Raw genomic sequence first — 19175 nt, 5'->3', positions numbered from 1 at the left:
ATTTTAAATTGTAGGAGTTTGGAAATGTTGTTGTGGGTGTATGTTTTGAATACTTGGTATGAAATTTATAGGGTCAGTCCTTGGGTGTTTATGAAAATAAATCATCTTTGGTCCCCGTACACTTGTGTAACGAAGTGCTGGAGTTGAGGAATATTTTGATTGTAATAATCTTGTGATTCTTGCAAAACAATTATTGGCCTCCATGCATGGGATGAGAAATCTGGGTGTTATTCATTTGCCATTACAAACAGGTTTTGTTTCGGAATCAATGGAAGCATACAGACTATTTGGTGATTTGACTATAGTCCTTGTTTTTCATAGATAACCTAATTTTATTGAGTTTTTACTTTGGTGGAACTCGGTATTGTGGACAGCAATGTGTATATTCTAGCATGATTATTTTTGGAAGCAGGCCGTGTTGCAAATGTTTGGTTTATAAGTTATTTTATAATTGCTTAAGTTCATTGCGTGATTAAAATACTCTAACGCATATAGGACTTATTTCGTAAAATTTTGGCTTATTTTATCAATAAGAATTCTGGCGTAACTCACAATAGCATTTTATAAAAGATCTGTTAGGGTTAAACTGAGTATTTTGAAAGATTTTTTTTATGAGGTTTATTCATTTTAGGAATGATATCAATTAAATATTGTTATTCAAGAAATAGAAAATACTTCGAGTTCAGAAAACTTGTGTAAATAGTTGATTTCCTTTTGTTTACCATATAAATATTTCATTCAAACGAGTTTTCAGACACGAGTATTGCGTAATGTAATATTGTAATGATTGTATTGTGGGGCTTGCGGAATGTATATATTAAAGGGTGGATATTACAATGGTAATTAAAAAAAAAAAAAAAAAAATATAAAAAAAACTTAAAAAAAAAAAAAAACAAATTAGAATTTTGGTGTTTAGGGAATTTTGTTTATTTTGATCATGTTTATAATGACGTTGGGTTTTTGAACAGAACTTAGACTTTGAACAGACTTGAGAGACAGAGTGAAACGTAAGACAAAATAAAGGTAAAAGGTTTTGGTAAAGGTTAAGGTAAAAGGTTTTGGTAAAGGTAAAAGGTTTTGGTAAAGGTAAAAGGTTTTGGTAAAGGTTAAGGTAAAAGGTTTTGGTAAAGGTAAAAGGTTTTGGTAAAGGTAAAAGGTTTTGGTAAAGGTTAAGGTAAAAGGTTTTGGTAAAGGTAAAAGGTTTTGGTAAAGGTTAAGGTAAAGGTTTTGGTAAAGGTAAAGGTTTGAAGGTAAAGGTATTGGTTTAAAGGTAAAACAGAATGTTCTGAGGTAAATCAGAATATTCTGAGAGACAGTGAGAAACTGAGAAAGAGAGAAAGTTTTCGTTCAAAAACACAAAGTTAAAAATATGATCAACAAAGTTATGGATATTTCGAATATTTGAGATTAAGTCTGTGGGGGGAACAGGGGATCGTGAAGGGATTACAACGATCATTGTCAAGGAAATTTTGGTGTTAGGCTAGTTTAAAAGATACCAGTTTTAGGTATATTTCTTTGATAATGTGACACTCTACATGATGCAAATTTAATTTACACACCTGTAATCAATCTCAGGGTAAATCAATGAAAGATATTTTGAACTTTCAAGTATTTATTAGTTGTTTTGCCTTAGATTGGATATGGACATCACGCCATGAAAGGTAATTCTGGTTGGATTACGAAAAATTGCGAGCTGGTTATTGGAACATGGGAATATTATTGTGGGAGGTTATACATAATAAAAGGAATAGTCATTCTTGGAGAAGACTGCCTTGTCTCCTCGTCAGTCCGTGCAACGTGGACGTGGTATCTGTATGTTAAGAAAAGTTAGCTTAAGGATACCAGGCGATTGGGCATAAGTAGTTTCTATTAGAGAATGTATTGATTCACAACCAGTGCACTTTATCCGAGAGTGGAAATTCTGGCCTCTTTATAATTTTGACTCATGAATTTAATTTAATCGTTAAGGTTTGTAATTTTTTCGGGATTGACTGGTTATTACTGAGTAATGGTCATTTTTACAAAACACACTTATAATTTTCTCTATTTGATGATACTATCAACTTTGTGATTGATGGTTATTCAGATGGGGTGAAATTACATCTTGGGGGGAGAAATATCGATAACCTTATCATTTTGGGGTGCGAATTGTTTTCTGTTTATAGAACAGGCGTTCTAATCACGTCAAACAACTTCGAAAGGGAGAACTGAAACGAGACAGATGACCTCTGTGCTCGTTCATCAAAGTTATGGGCATTTAGTTACATATAAAAATGTTTTTACATAGAAAAGAATTATTGGGAAAAATAAATTTATTCATAAAAATGTTCTCTGTTATCATTAAACTAATTAATTATAAGTTTGATTATATGTAGAGATGTTTTATATAAACTGTAAACATGAATAAATTGATAGAAAGATATATGGTTTACATAAGACATTGTAGACATCACTTATGACTAAGTATGACAATATTAGTGTTCGCTTGATATAAAAAAACTTAATTTTGTTAATTTCTACAAAACTAGAGAACTGATATACATAATTTCATTGTAAAATGAGTCATTATATGTGTATGGTACATAGGAATTTAATAATTAGTCAATCCATTAAAATAAATATTTCCTTCATACATATATGGAATAAGCAAATAAATTGAAAAATGAGAACCTGTTCTTGCTAATAATTGTTAAAACTATAGAAGCATATCATGATTCATTTATGTAGAATGTAATTAAGTAAGGCATTGAAATTTTATAATGTCTTAAAAGCTAAAATTTGCATATAATTTTTGAGTGTATTTATGTATGAATATAGACCAAGAAAAGCTAATTTTGTATGCCATTGTGAGACTAGGGGAATTTGGAAGTTTGAGAGTAGTGTATTCTAGTCAATTTATAAAGCATATTGTATATAAAAATGGGACATTTAAATAATAAAAGATCACATTTTTACTAGTACTAATGGAATTTTGCAAGGAAAGTTCAGTTGTAAAAAAAAACATGAAAATAGTGTTTGTATTGTTAAATAATGCCATAGTAAATTAGATTATAAGCTTAAGAATTAGTTTTAGCCATAAATAAGAGTGGAAATACTAAAAAACTCCACATAAACATGCAAATAAAATGTTAGATTGTTTTTGTCCATTACTTCAAAAGTATAGAGTTTTGATGGAAGAAATTTATTGAAAATCGTAGATAAAAAATAAATACATCCAATTTAGCTTAAAAAATCACTTAAAAACTAGTAATTTTTGTAAAAAGTAAGAAAAACAATTTTCATAGGAAAATTTGCAGTATACGGGGTCATTGAAAAATGGACCTTAATTTCATATATATAAAGTTCAAATTTGCTTGCACTCCCTAGCTAAAAAAAATGCATGATGTGGTTGTTAGAAGAGTACAAAGATATTTTAGGCGACGATGGTGACGATGGTGACGAAGTCGACGATTGTAACCATGGTTACGAACAAAACAAAATAATACCAAAATTTAGGGGGTATAAATAGACGGGCCAAAAGCCTAGGAGATTCATTCAGTCTACAGCAGCCAAACCAAGAAGAGCTCCAGGAGAAGAACCAAGAAGAAGGAAGAGATCCAGAGAAGCCCCAAGGACCGAAGCGGAGCCCTAGCAGAGCCTGCGCAGCCCGGGACGCCAGCCACAGAAGACTGAAGACCTTCAGCGGAGTCGAGTCGCCGAAGATCTACGGTGGCGCCTCTGGAGTCCAGAGGAGCCCTAGGACATCAGCTGAGCCCTAGCGGGCATTCTCCGAACAACTTCGGGCAACGGGAGCTGCTTGCAGAGCTACAAGGGCCAGGTAGCCGAGCATCAGAGCGGGGTCCAGGGAATCCTGAGCTACCCACTTCATAGAAGCCTTCAATTCTCCGGGTGAGTGTTTATAAATTCATAAAGTTGTGTTTTCTTTTAATTTGAAAAACTTAATACTGGTCTTTACTTTAGAATATTTTGGCAATGCGAATTTTATTGTAGTAGTAGTAGAAAAACACTTTATTGTACAAAAATCAAAGCGAAACAAGAAAAATAACATTAATCATTTGCATAAAGGTGAACTTATCTCTTCCAAATAACTTTTGAGCAAATGAATTGTTTTCTATGATCATCTTTAAAAAAGAGTGATATTAAATAAAAAAGCTTCAACTATGGCAATATGAAATTATGTGCTATTGATATTAAACATGGAAATTTTGATTCTAAAGAGATTTGATACTGAATTAATGAAAAATAATGTGCTTTTGCTCAAGAAAAATTGAGTGATTCATAAAATGTGAATAAAATTGGAATGAAGCCTTAACCAGAGAATAAGGCCTGGTGTAAAAAAGTATGCCAAAACACCCTGTTCAGATTTCATGATGTGGTGAACAACGGAAAGCTGAAGCGAAGCCGTAAGTCTGTGGGGGTAAGAGAACCTCTCCTGCATTCTGTGTTCAATACCATTTATAAATAATGATTGAAACTTGAACAGTTTATAATTTATTTGTATGTATTTATATATGGGCTTTAATCTGGTTTTGTTTGCGGGTAAAATTTGTAATAGGAAGCATGTTAAACTTAGGCATTGTCAGTCAGAATACTACTGCTTAGAAAATTTACAGAGGCTATGCGGTCATGGGGCCTTCGCTTCTGCAAGCCTTCACGTCAAAGAAATTCAAATGAATTGATTCTGTTTATATTCATTTTTAGTAGGGTCACCTAGCTTTGCAAATTTTTGTACAAATAGCTTTGAATTTATTCAGAGATTTTAGTCTTTTAGTATGAGATTTAGATTTTCGTTTCGTCTTAAAACAAATCGCGTTGATAGGCTCGCTGGTTTTTATTTTTGGGTTCTTTTCCAGCTTATGTAGGTCACGAACCCAAAGTCGAGGCTTTAGGAATTAAGGCTAGGCAGGTAGCTTCTTAGGGACTAAAACAAAACAAACTAAAAACAAATCCTCTCAATCAAAATAATATAAAATCAATTTTTCATTTAATAAATGCCTTAAAATCTATTCTGTTGTTTTAATAATATGCCTCTCTCTCTCTAAAGAACCTGAGTTGCTACTCTTCACAGTGTAAAGTCCTACCACTTGATCACAAGCCTGGCCAATTTAGTTTGTAAGATAAGCCACACATGCATGGAGCCCTGGTCCTGATAAGGATAGATTTAGGATCTTCAATTATGGTAAGTATTCATTTTAGGGAAACTTTCAAGTGTTTTAATTTAGAGGTGAATGTTGGGGTATTATTGGGCCGTCATCGTCTAGATAAGTAGAGTTCAGGCTGGGGTACGTTTCAAATGTAAGAACGCCATTTGACTTTGATCCTTATTATTTTACTGATATGTGTTAATTTATTAAATATTAATATTAACGCCAACTTGCATACAGAAAAGTGAGGGGTGTCTTTGTACACGTCACATTTTCATAGAAAATTGACATTAATAATGACATTGCAACATTTTTTTCATTATAAATGCCATGCAAAATTAGCTTGGTCCGCCTCTAAAACATTTATTTTGTGGCGACAGCGTACAGTCGCCATCAGATATATCGAAGCGGCCAAGGCGCTCACAAATATCTGAACAGGCCTCTATCACAGAATAAATAATAGTACAGAAGACTCACTATCTAACAAAACGCGTCTGTTACGATCAGAACAGATATGGCCGCTAGGTGGCGACAGCGCCACGCGCGGCTTATGGCTAGCCACCAAAATTGGTGTGGAACGGATGTACTTTTAGCTACCTGTAGCAAAGCGACGAAATCGTGACCCACGCCTGCCTCTATTGTCAAGGCGTTAGCGTGCGTGTTCAGATATTTTTGAGCACCTCGGCTGCTTTGATATATCTGGTGGCGACTCACAGTGTTCGATTTCCCTCAAAAAATTTCCCTATGCTGTTAATTGCATAAATCAATCAAGGAATGCATTTGAAATGCAAGACTAGATCACCCAGAAGTCTATTTCAAATACTTTTTTTAATAAAAAATAAATTATATTTCATGACCTTGACATCGAAAAATTACTAAATAAATTCTACAAAAGTATCTGATGAAGAAGTCGCTTTTTAATCAATGTAGTTCGATAAAGAAGCCTTTGGCGCATATTTTCTAGTTCTTAGTTTTGGAATTTACCCTCTGGTTACCGAGTAATTCATATAAATAGAGATTTTTTATTTTATTTTTTTCTCCTAAATACCTCAAAAGTGCGACTTGTGACTAGCACTGACAGATTGCTCTTAACTAGGTCAAACACTGGTAAAAAAATCACGTTCCACTATCGCGGTGTTTGGGAGTTATCGAATTTAAAAATACAGTGTTAGGGTTGACCCTCAACTTGACCTTTAATTTTTAGTCAGAATTAATTCAAAATTTTCCTCTATTACAAAACTGTATATTGTTTAGACATACTCCAGGTACATAAATAAAAATACAGGAACACTGGATTGACGGGGGCAAAAGTGTACCAGTGCTAGTGATTAATTAAAAATCGACTAATCGTAAAAAACAATTTTATCCATCATTATCAAAATGGCTAAGTTTGAATACATTTAATTGTGTGCAAACCTCTTTCATTTATACTATACTTTGCACTATCCGATAAATATCGTGCCATATTTACTGAGATATTAGGTCTTGATGCGTGGTTAATCGACGGATTACATATTATACTTGTCGCCATATCTTGCGAGTATCCTATCGATGCAAAAAGCTTCGGTACTTTTTGCCGTACGCTCGCGGAAAGCTACGTGAAGAAGTCGTCATATTACCGATGACTGTAACGGTACACAAAATTCTAGTACACGGTGAAGAGATCATAGATTCATGTTCTCTTCCTGTTGGTATGCTCTCAGAGCAAGCGGCCGAATCGCGCAATAAATTTTGGCGGTCAGATAGGGAACGCCATTGCCGGAAAATGAACAGGAGAAAAACTATGATAGATCTCTTTCACCGTGCACTAGAATCATCAGATCCGTTCGTGTCTATGGCACACTACAGACAACGCCAAAAATCGTCCAGTAGGATTAGTCTACCAGAAGCAGTTCGTGAACTTCTGAAGCCGATTCATGAAGAAAACTTACAAGAGGCTGAAGTCGATAATGAAGATCTAGCTAATGATGGATCTTCGTTAATAGACGGTGATGAAAATCCATCCCATGTTGACGACTGCACGTTAGTTCTCGAAAATGAAAATGATTTGTATGAGCCACAAAATACATAAAATCTGAGACCAACTTGCGAAAAGAAACTATAACTTGACTTCTGAATTTCTTTCTTTCTTTTCTGAATTTAATGACTTTATTGTTTAACAAAGTGCACTGCACTTAAAAGTTTCTGCGTGGCCCAATGGTTGACTGGTAGAGAATGCCTTTTGGCAAGTCTGCCATTTGTAATTTCTTGTAAATATAAATAAAGTTTCTTATGTTGTTCCTTAATTTAATTTAATCAGATTTTTTAATTACTCCGACCTTTCATATTTGTTTGACCTTTAAGTAACAACCCTAAAAAGTATAATTTGACCTTTATACGTAACTCCCAAACGCCGCGATAGTGGAACGTGATTTTTTTACCAGTGGTAGACCTAGTTAAGAGCCATCTTTCAGTGCTAGTTACAAGTCGCACTTTTAAGTTTTTCAGGAGAAAAAAAATGAAATAAGAAATCTGTATTTATATGAATAACTCGGTAAGCAGAGGGTAAATTCCAAAACTAAGAACTAGAAAATATGCGCCAAAGGCTTCTTTATCAAACTACATTGATTAAAAAGCGACTTCTTCATCAGATACTTTTGTAGAATTTATTTAGTAATTTTTCGATGTCAAGCTCATGAAATATAATTTATTTTTTATAAAAAAAAGTATTTGAAATAGACTTCTGGGTGTTCTAGTCTTGCATTTCAAATGCATTCCTTGATTGATTTATGCAATTAACAGCATAGGGAAATTTTTTGAGGGAAATCGAACACTGTGCGACTGTGTCTCAGAGAGTAAATGTCACATTTTAATTAAAACTCACAAAGATTAGCATATTTTATCGAAGACGTGTGCGCCGCACAGTTTTCAGCATTACCGGCTTTGGGAGCCACTTGAAAGCTTTTTAGGAGTTAATCTTAAGCTTTTGAGGTCAATTTTCACTTTCTAACAACCTGATTCGAACTTTAACATGCGTCAAAAATTTGCTAAGGAAACGATATGGAACGGATATACAAGTGTCAAAAGTGACGTTTTCAAACAAAAACACACGTTTGATGTAAGTATCCTAAAGATGGAATCAGGCCTACGTGTACCTATTTTATAGTCTGTCAAACAAGTTTGTCAGTAGCAAATGGCGCGAAATTAAAATTTTCTATGGGAAAAGGACGCTTCGCGCCTACATTTTTAAAATTTGCCGGGTTTTTTCTACTGACGGAAATGGATTGACAGACTATATTTTGTTGTGATATTAAGAGCCCTTCAACGTGCACACTAGCGCCACAGCTAAATAATCGTGATTATTTATATTTAACGAAAGATTTTGAAAAAAGGGGGCCGCTACGTACTGTATTGTGTATTTAAGTACCTTTTGAATACATCAAACTAGTTTTTATGTTGCTGGTTTCGTCGATCTAGGAACTCGAAACAAAAACGGCCGTTTTAAATTTGGACGCATAGATTGACGAATCCAGTTTAAAATTTTAATAATTATATTGTTTATTATATTTTATGTATTATATTATTTTGTACACATACAAAATACATAAATTTTAAATAATTTACTCTCATTTATTATAATGTTTAGTAACTAAAGATTTTTTGTAAATAAATGTTAGCCAAGTAAATAATAGTTTCTAAGCAACGAGAAGAACATTTATTTACTTTCGTTGACATTAACGACCAGTTTAAATATAATAAATAGTTTAAAATAACCACATACAAAATTGCAAATACTAAAGCCGAAGGAAATGAAAGTGCCTCAATAGAAATTTATGCCACTTGTATAAACACAAATCTCAAAGACTTACTTGCCAGTAGGTTGAAATACTAGTATAAATACGTATAAATACTAGCTAGTATTATACCCGTAAAGTATATAATTAAAGCAAGCTGCAAGTAAGAACCGCTGTGGCCTAGCGGTAAGAGCGTGCGACTTTCAATCCGGAGGTTCGAGAGTAGTTCGGAACTTACGTACGAAATGTCATTTGGTATTTTACTAGTCGCTTTTCGGTGAAGGAAAACGTCGTGAGGGAACCGGACTAATCCCAATAAGGCCTAGTATACCCTCTGGGTTGAAAGGTCAGATGGCAGTCGCTTTCGTAAAAACTAGTGCCTACGCCAATTCTTGGAATTAGTTGCGAAGCGGACTCCAAGCTCCCAGGAGCAGTGGCAAAATGCCGGGATAACGCGAGGAAGATGATGACCTACGCTTTCCTGCAGCGATTTGGTTGAAATACTTGCAATACTTAGTTTAAGTTCTTTGAAATACTAGCTAAGTATTATGCCCACAAAGTATGTAAAACAAAGTAAAACTAACTCCAAGACCTACGCTTTACAGTAGCGATTTGATTGAAATACTTGGTTTAAGTACTTTGAAATACTAGCCAATATTATGCCCGTAAAGTATGTAAAGCAACGTAAAAGAGTAATTTGATTACATTAAGGCGATAAAACCGCCTGTTGTCTGTCTCTATCTTCAATTGTTTTTTCCTTAAGTTATATATTTTACTGAGGTGAGGTGTGTTAACAAAGAGAGTACATTTTTCTATTTTTTCTTATTACCTATTTCATAATGATTTTTGCATTTAAGCAAGATAAAAGTTGCTTTGATAACACAAGTTAATATTTGTTCTCAACCTCAAATAGGTAATACATGATTTTGGGCTCAGCTCTTTGAAAAATTTGTTCAATGCTAATGCAAAAAAAGTATAGTTCTTAAAGTATTTATACCTGTTCCTAAAATACCAAGAACAAAATACTTGTGCCATAAAATTCGAAACAGAAAAAATGCGAGTACTTCTTACACCTCATTGGTCGAGTCGAGAGATATAAAACTAAAGGAAGACTCTTTGGAGTTTTCCAAACAAAAAGTAGAGCGGAGTGCTTCAGCTGAAATGGTTTTCAGGCTGAGTGTACGGATGAATTTAGAATTGGAAATGTGTGCGACTGTACGTACCTACATAGCAGAATTAATAAGTAGTACTAATTTTATTTTTCACAGCGACAAAGTGTGGTAGCGCCACTAAACGTCATAAAGGTCAAAAAGGTTCGGAAAAAAGAACTTTACAGTACATATGGTTTACCGCCCTGGGGCGGGATTAAGGACAATAAGGGCATATGTCAAAAATGTATAGGGCCAAATCGATATATGTACTGTAACACGCGTATTCGGGAAACGAGATAATCACAAGATCTAGAGACGATATAGAGATCAACTAGATTTACATTAGATATCGACTAGATGTGACTTGGATATCTAAGTCATAACTTGTCGAAATCGTTCAAGAGGACCTCCAGAATCGCGGAAACGTCAAATTTGACATATCTAACTTACAAATGACTATATCTTCTCGATATCGTATCTTATTCATCTCTAGATGATCTCTAGTGTTAAAGTTAGAATAGGGCCGCAAAACGTTGTACAATACATGTGCGAACAAGTTATTAGCATTGTTGCGGATTTCCTACCTTTCGCACTTGTAAACCATTACTTAATTTTGTATTATGGTGTTCCCACATTGGATCTTATAGGTAGGTATAGGGTAATTTGCTAGTAACTGGCCACCTGTTAGTAACTGACCTGCCAGGGTGGCCAGTAGGGCTACCGCCAATACCGAAAATCGTCAATTGCGGGGATTTTTCTCTGTCGCTCTAATTACGCCTTCATTGGAGTAAAAGAGAAAGATCCCCGCAATTTGCGAATTTCGGTTTTCGCGGCAGCCGCTCAGTTACTAACAGGTGGCCAGTTACTGGTGGATTACCCTACTTAAAATTATAACCTTGTTTTGTGTAAGGACAATACAAATATTTAATCAAATAATTTGATTTCTTCCCTAGTTGCACTTATTTTGATATTGATACCCAAAGCTTTAAGCTAAATAAAACAGTCGAAATATCAAACCTTTATTTTCCGGGCCGTTACCAAGGAACGGATCGAACGAACGGAATGAATGTATATAGTGAACGGATGAATGAATTGAATGGATTGTTATTATCCGAACGGATTTGATGGCAAACAGGGAAATATTCCAATCGCATAGAGAGTTGTAGGCTTATTTTTACCCACAAACCAGTGTTACCACACCGTAAAGGGTCTCTTTTAGGGTTCCGTACCCAAAGGGTAAAACGGGACCCTATTACTAAGACTTCGCTGTCCGTCCGTCCGTCCGTCCGTCCGTCCGTCTGTCACCAGGCTGTATCTCACGAACCGTGATAGCTAGACAGTTGAAATTTTCACAGATGATGTATTTCTGTTGCCGCTATAACAACAAATACTAAAAACAGAATAAAATAAAGATTTAAATGGGGCTCCCATACAACAAACGTGATTTTTGACCAAAGTTAAGCAACGTCGGGAGGGGTCAGTTGGATGGGTGACCATTTTCTTTTTGCTTTTTTTTGTTTTTTTTTTTGCATTATGGTACGGAACCCTTCGTGCGCGAGTCCGACTCGCACTTGCCCGGTTTTTTTCATTATTACAAGCTTTTATTTAGTTTCACTTGACCGTTGTCTGTCTGTGTGTAATCAAATCTTGCAAGTTAAATCTGATCCACTTCCCGGTTTCCGATTGAGCTGAAATTTTGCATGCATGTATAAATCGGATGACAATGCAATATTATGGTGTCATTGAGCTGATCTGATGATGGAGACCGGAGATGGCCATAGTAACTATGTGATAAAACAACGAAACCTAATTGTGTTTGGGGTTTTTAGAATTGCCTCGATGAGCATTAGTTGCCTGTGGAAAGAAAAGTGCAGTCAGCGATAAAAGCTTGTACCAAAAATGAATTTTTTGCAAAAAACTTATTTTATTTCTTCGAAAACTGATGAGGTGATGAGAAAGTTACATTTTATTCACAAGAATGGCAAAGTACTTTGATGCAAATGTTGAGTTATTTTCTCTTGTTGGCTGGTAAGCTCTTGTTAGGAGATTGCGATTTTGGATGATGAATATTTAATTCTTTTCTGCACATTCAACGTTCGGCAACCTTTTAGCAGCCAAGGGCCAAATAGTATAGTTACCGAAGTTGACGCGGGCTGCACTTTGTTAATATTTATGACTTTATCAGACATTGTCGTTTGTCAATATTACATACAAAATAGCCAGGGAGGCTCGCGGGCCGCAAGTGAAAGGTTCCCGGGCCGCATGCGGCATATGTCAGTGTTAAACTGGTGGTAACTAGCAGTACAGGTACTGGTTTACGGATATAGTCAGACCGTAAAAAGTCTGCAGCGATTTTGATAGCCCACGCAGTACAAGTTTAGTGTCATTTTAAACGTCAAACTTCTATAAAATTATGACGTATATACATAACACTTACACTGCGTGGCCTATCAAATCCGCTGCAGACTTTGTTTGGTGCAACTATAATTCGCTTGAACTCGCGTCACAGTAGGAATATGAACGGAGCTTTTCAGGCGTATGTTTGTTTTCAAAATGGATTTTTTTACAAAAGACAGATTGAAGTACGAAAAGCACTATCTCTTGATTATTAAAAAAGCTAAAAAAAAGATGAAAGTTTATTCATAAAATAAAATAGTGTTTCATAAAATATTTGTACGATTTTTTTTTTCGTCGGAGTCAAACCTACGAACTGGTCGAATGTAAGCGGTTCACGTAGCCCTGAAAGCACGCCGGTAGGGAGAAATATCACATAGGTACTCATTGTCAACCTTTAAAACATGTATTCTTTTTTTTAGAACCCTACTAATATTTTAAGAAAATCTCGGCATAGTTCATTCCAAACAGAATTATCAGAGCAGATAACTACACTTAATACCTACCTACACAAGGTGCAAGCATCCATATGCTATGATCGCTGCTTGCCATTAGACTTCATACTTATTTGCCACCACGCATTTTTTTTTCACAATTAAGTGTTTTTGTTTTGGTACAGCGCTTAGACTATAAACAGCTCTTGGCCTATAATATTTTTATATTGGCATTATAAAAAGCAACCCCACCCCGTTCGGGGATCGTATTAAGCCGGCAACAGATAGGGCGTATGTCGCCATGATTTATATTGGGTAGGGAGGGGACAGAGTCGATGGAATCTATCGATGTTTTCCAAACTAGTAAACAAGAGAGACATGTCGATAATCAGGCCAATTCGAACGTACACTTACTGTAATTACATTGATTATGAATATTTACAGGAAACAGTTGTAAACTTACAACGCGACGTCGGTCCTACAAACTGCTACACTCTTAACTGTCCATCGGTGGACCTTATGCCTTTTGTAATAAGGTTTACGAACTGTCACTTAACAGTGTGGCCGATGGTACAAACGCAAAGTTAGAAGTGTCCACTTCTACACAAGAAAATACTAACGTTAAACACGTTTTAGAAAAAGGTAACTTCTGTGGTCAATACAAAAAATGTTCACGACAGTGTTACATACAAAATCCCGTTTTTCTGGTTTTAGTCCCCAGTTCTGAAAAAATGTATCCCGCTTGTAACAATGACGTACAAAACTTAAGCTTTAGATTCCCTTATCTTTGCGATGTCTACAGGAAAGAGCTCTCTCTTCAATCGCTCCCTCATTGCTGAGGATCGTGACACCTTTTGATTCCGTCAACTAGTTGTCTCCATCGGTCCCGTTCTGTAGCTTGATGGAGTGCGTCGCTGACAGGTATTTTGAGTTCCTCCGCTATTTGGTCCGACCATCGTTTGGGACTTCTACCCCTATTTTACCCCTTTTTCCTCTATTTTACCGGTCACCATAAGGCGTTCCAAATTGCTGGTATCCCTGCGTGCAACATGGCCAAAAATACCGCAATATTCATTGTAAGCAAGTTGTGGATAGACGTTGAGTCTTTTCCATTTTTAATTGCTTGAGTTAGGCAACTATAAAATATGTATGACCCACTATCGATATCGATATATTCAGCTCATCCCTAAGGAATTGTATTAAGACGTGCGTGGCGGATCTGATTTACGGGACTGCAGCTACTGCGAGTAATATTATTAAAAATGACAGCCCGCCATCTTTACGATATGCCGGAAGCATTTCCTACAAGAAATTACATCAGGATTATAAGACAGATCTTGCAAGATCTACTGTTTGAGGGTTTCGTGAATCAATTTTTTTTTAATGTGAGTTAATGTTTTAGTATGATTTTCTTGTCATCAACTTTAAAGCCTTATTTATCCATCTTCTTCTTTAAATTCGTAAGTTGCAGGCGTTCATAGGCTACGGTGACTGCTTACCATCAGGCGGGCCGTATGCTCGTTTGCCACCGATGTGGTATTAAAAAAAAGTCTTAGAAAAATGTATCCAAATCGTACACTTTGGTGATCTGTCCAAAAAAAGATGCCGGGCCGGGCCGGGTCCCTGATAATTTTTGGCTCATAAATCATGACATCTAATTCGAAGTATTCGTTTAAGTCCGTAGTGACACTGGCGTTATTATTTTTATTAAATATTATATTTAATTATGTACTGCCTCGAATCTAAACAGTCATGACTTCATGAGACATATACTTTGTCAAGCCATTCAGTAGAAAAGAGGGCGGCGTTATTTAAAATAATATGTAGGCGCGAAGGTTTATCGTCCTATAGAAAATTTGAATTTCGCGTCTTTTTCTCCTGACTAACTTGTTAAACCTTAAACTTGTTGTGTGTTGTGTTGTTGTTGTTGTGTGTTGTTGTTGTTGTTTGTTGCTATTGTGTTGTTCGTTGTTGTTTGTGTTGACCGGCTATACCAAACATTAAGCTAATTTACAAATTTAACTCAAGTTGTTTTTAGTCACTCTCACGAATACGTCCTATTTCCAAAGTCGATACAACACAATTCCAGCAACATCGAATACCAGGATAACATAACAAGGAAGAGAGAAAAGCCACGTTGTTCAACCGTATCACGTTGCGGCAAATATTATATCCTGGCTGTATGTTCTGGGAATCATATGTCGATTTATTTTTCAATTACATGGATTTTCCAGTACGATGGAGCAGGTGAATTCATATATAGGAAATATGTTTGTACTAGATATCAACCTATACCTATCACCTACAATTCTGATGCCGAGGTATATAAAAGCAGTATTATACCAAGCCGCTTGGACTTTCGGAAATACAGATTGTTCCGCTGTATTAGAAATTCGCTTTATGGCTTCTCTACACTATGGGCCAATGCCGGCCGGCATTTATGCCAAGGGACGGCCGGCCAAGGGACGCATTTATGCGTTAGAGGGAGCAAGTGATATAGCAATATGAGATAGCAATCTCATTCTACCGCTTGGCTGCGTCCCTTGGAGTGGCCGGCGCTGGCCCATCGTGAAGAGGAGCCATTAGACTAATATATAGACAATAAATCAGTGAATATTAATATATATCTATAGTAACTAGATATATATTGGATTTGGATGAGTAAAATAATGTATTACATCCATACTAATATTATAAATGTGAAAGTGTGTATGTCTGTCTGTCATGCTTAAACAGCTGAACCGATTTAGTTAAAATTTGACATAGAGATAGTCAGGGGAAGGATAGTTTTTATGTCAGAAATAGAGGGTGAACGGGGGGTGGAATTGAAAGAATGAATGAATTGCCTGATAATTGAAGTAAGGAATGCGCGAATCGAATCATTGCTATTAACATTATCCACGGGCTATACCTACTTTAGCTGCTTTTACTAATTCCACGCAGACGAAGTCGCGGGCAAAAGCTAGTATTATAAATGAGATAATGTCTGTCTGTCTGTTACCTCTTTACGCGTAAACCGCTCGACCGATTTAGTCAAAATTTGGCATTGTTTGAGTCCCGGAGAAGGACATAGTATAGTTTTTATGTCGGATGTCATCCCTAAAGAGGGTGGAATTGAGATAATTAAAGAATTGCCTGTTAATTGCTGTAAGCAATTAAACATATGTTCAAATTTAAGGCCCTTTGGGTAGGTATTTGAAGCGACCTAACGAACCTATCCTACCTATTATTATAACTATCGATTTTATGTGACTACCGTCAAACATTACACAGGAATTTTGTGGTCGGCAGTGGGGAGACACTCCTGACTTCGGGAAAACTCGGCTAGGGATAGTGCCATAAGTTAGAAGGAGATATCATGATTCGACCCTGAATCGCTGTCAAACTTCGGTTTTGTAGGAAGTGTCCTTTCTGTAGTACTATTATTCCGTGTGATCAGGCGGATTTTCCGGCCGACATATAACGTTTACAAAAATCCACTGTTAACTTAAAAATCTAAAACCTACCTGTACGCCATCCGTATCTGCTCCCCGTTCTTATACCAGATGAGCTGAGCTGGTGGGTTTCCTCCACGGCTTCTGCAGACCAGCTCCAGGCTCTGTCCTCGCCTGACCGTCTCGCCTTCCGCGTAACCTTCGATGTAAGGGGCTCCGGGGGGATCTGAGGACGAAGAAAGTTTGAAAGTCAATGAAAAGGCATAAAACTAGGATCTGTATTAATTAATTAAAGAATTATGAATAATTTTCTTGCACCTAATATTACTGCCGTTTAGCCCGTGAGTTAACTGGAATACAATGATTTCTGGCATTAAGTTCGCCTTTTGTACAATTTTTACTTACTTTTAAATAAAGATATAAAAAATTCTAACAAAAAAACTGTAAGGTAAAAAAACGCACTGTTTAATAAATGAAATCTTTGCTTATTATTTAAGTGTCGACTCCGATATCGTACCGGGTAAAAACCCCCTAACCTAGAGGTTAATGAACTCTAGCCATTTTCTTGCTCAGTCATTCATAAAAGTATTTAAACATTCTTTGTGGGTAATCTTATGAGTTTCTCCTTTGAGAAAAAATGATGCCGCGGACTATTAAATGAGTAATTTAAAATTAAACTTTTTTAAGTTTTCCCTTTGATGTTCATTGGGAAATTGAACTTTGTGCCTTGGTGTTTAGATTAGTTTTTGTTTGGTGAATTTGAGGTTAATTTTATTTAAGAAAGTATTCGGGCACTTCAGTTTATTCAACCATTTTGAGATAAGAAAATACGCTCGCTTAGTAGATACTTTCCGGATTTCTTTTGAAGTATTTTTAAAAGATTCTAGTATGATTAAAAATTAGGAAAATAAAATTATCTAAATCTAGCTTTGTTTTTTCAAAGTAATCTACATAAATACAAGACAAATTAATTGGATAAAGTCAATAATTTGTTACTCAAGTCAAATATTTTCCTGTTTCACGTTTTGTTTATAATTTTAACGTGAAAATTTTGTAAGATGGACTTATTTCCCTATAGTTGCAGGCGTTTAAAGGCTACGGTGACCGCTTACCATCAGGCTGACCGTATACTTGTTTGCCACAAGATTGGTATTAAAAAAACTCTCGTAACATTTAAAACTAAAATCGATTTGCATTTAATGCTATCGCAAAACCACCCTGTATTATCTTATTCGCTACTAACTCCTGAGCTATTCAAATGAGGTAATCCAATTTGTACAAATTCCAGTACATTGGCTTAGGTTAAGTTCATAGTAATGATTAAAGTTAGCTTTTAGTTTTAGTTGGATTACGCTAGCTTCCAATCTGAGCGAAGCAAACAACGGAGTAACATCTTTAGAGGGCGGTGTCACACCGAAGACATACAGAGTGGTGAATCCTAGAAAAAAAAGGGGAAAGAAAATAGAAAGTTACAAATTTAAAATGTTCTTACATTTAAATTGTTTTAATACAAATTTAAAATGTAAGAATCGAGTTTAAACTGTCGTGATTCATTCCTGCTATTAAGCTAATTAGGTATACTGTTTAACTTACGTATTTTAAGTCAGTCACATATTTTGGAGTGCCGCGAATATACGCCTTTTTGCTTGTATGGGTTTTATTTAATTAACAAATGAATATTATAGGACATTGTTACACAAATTGACTAAGTTTTTTCTCCTATTAAGAATATTAGGATAGAAAGAGTTTGAGTAGAAATAACTTAAAAACTCCCAAGTCTCAAAAAAATTAAGTGTACAATCCATACTTATATATATACATATTATAAAGGCGAAAGGGTGTTTGTCTGTTTGTCTGTCTGTTACCTCTTCACGCTTAAGCCGCTGAACCGATTTAGTTGAAATTTGGTATAGAGATAGTTTGAGTCCCGGGGAAGGACATAGGATTAGTTTTTATGTTGGAAATCATCCCTGAAGAGAGTGCAAAGGGGGGTGGAATTGAAAGAGTTAATGCATTGCCTAATAATCGAAGTAAACAATCCGCGAATTGAATGATTGCTATTAGCATTGCAGGCGCTATACCTACTTTAGCTGCTGTCACTAATTCCACGCAGACGAAATCGCGGGCAAAAGCTAGTTTCAAATAAAGTGCGCTGGTCCATAGACCTCCCTGTATATTTTACCTAACATTCGCCTAAGCTACAATACGTCACGTGCAGAGCAAGCCAAGTTCGCAACAATTCGGTGTGACGCGCGACTCGAATTCCCTCTCCACGCAACAATGTGCGTTTAATTACTGACTCGACTCGGAACTAAATTACTTGCCTCGGGGCTAAATTACTCGCTTACTCGCACGGCGTTTAGCTTTGCGAGTGGGAATCGTGCAGGCGTTTTGGTAAACGTTTTTAGAAATTGTCTTTGTGTATTTTAAAGTTTTTTTTATAAAATATGAAATTGTTCGTTTATTTCGTTGTCTTGACGTTTCTGATATAATTATTATGTGCTTATTTACAAAGTTAATTTAAACCTTAATTAATTACTTAACTAAATCCTTTTTATCTTTTAAAATATGGGGAAATAAATCAAATATATCTGTCTATCTAACATACTTTTTAGCCTCTTGGATTTAAGAAAAAAACAAAAATTTAAATAGGTATTTTATCGTTACGCCAAAAAAAAAAATATTTCCAACAAACCCGTAATACCTCATAATTGGCTTATGTTATTACAAAACTCGTTTTTCTCCAAAATACCTTGAAAAAAACATCAAATTCAATTCAATTATTTTTACAAAGTAGGTACATTTCATTTCGTTACAAATTTGCCAAGGTCCTTTATATAGCCCA

General features: G+C 35.6%; 1 protein-coding gene and 1 long non-coding RNA gene across 4 annotated transcripts in view; one reads left to right on the top strand and one right to left on the bottom strand.

The window, feature by feature from the left end:
* Positions 1-19175, top strand: part of LOC134675968 (uncharacterized) — a 512277-nt gene that overhangs the window by 55339 nt on the left and 437763 nt on the right. The window lies entirely within an intron of this gene.
* The window catches only part of LOC134675844 (nephrin), a 311394-nt gene that overhangs the window by 96073 nt on the left and 196146 nt on the right, over positions 1-19175 (bottom strand). For all 3 annotated transcript variants that reach the window (XM_063534144.1, XM_063534145.1, XM_063534146.1), the window contains one exon: positions 16403-16556. In XM_063534144.1, the coding sequence (XP_063390214.1) occupies positions 16403-16556 (154 nt within the window). The remainder of the gene's footprint in view (positions 1-16402; positions 16557-19175) is intronic.

The sequence above is a fragment of the Cydia fagiglandana genome, chromosome 23 (assembly GCF_963556715.1).
Source record: "Cydia fagiglandana chromosome 23, ilCydFagi1.1, whole genome shotgun sequence".
NCBI lineage: Eukaryota > Metazoa > Arthropoda > Insecta > Lepidoptera > Tortricidae > Cydia > Cydia fagiglandana.
Note: the sequence above shows the minus strand (reverse complement) of the source record. Positions and strands in the feature narration are given on the sequence as shown.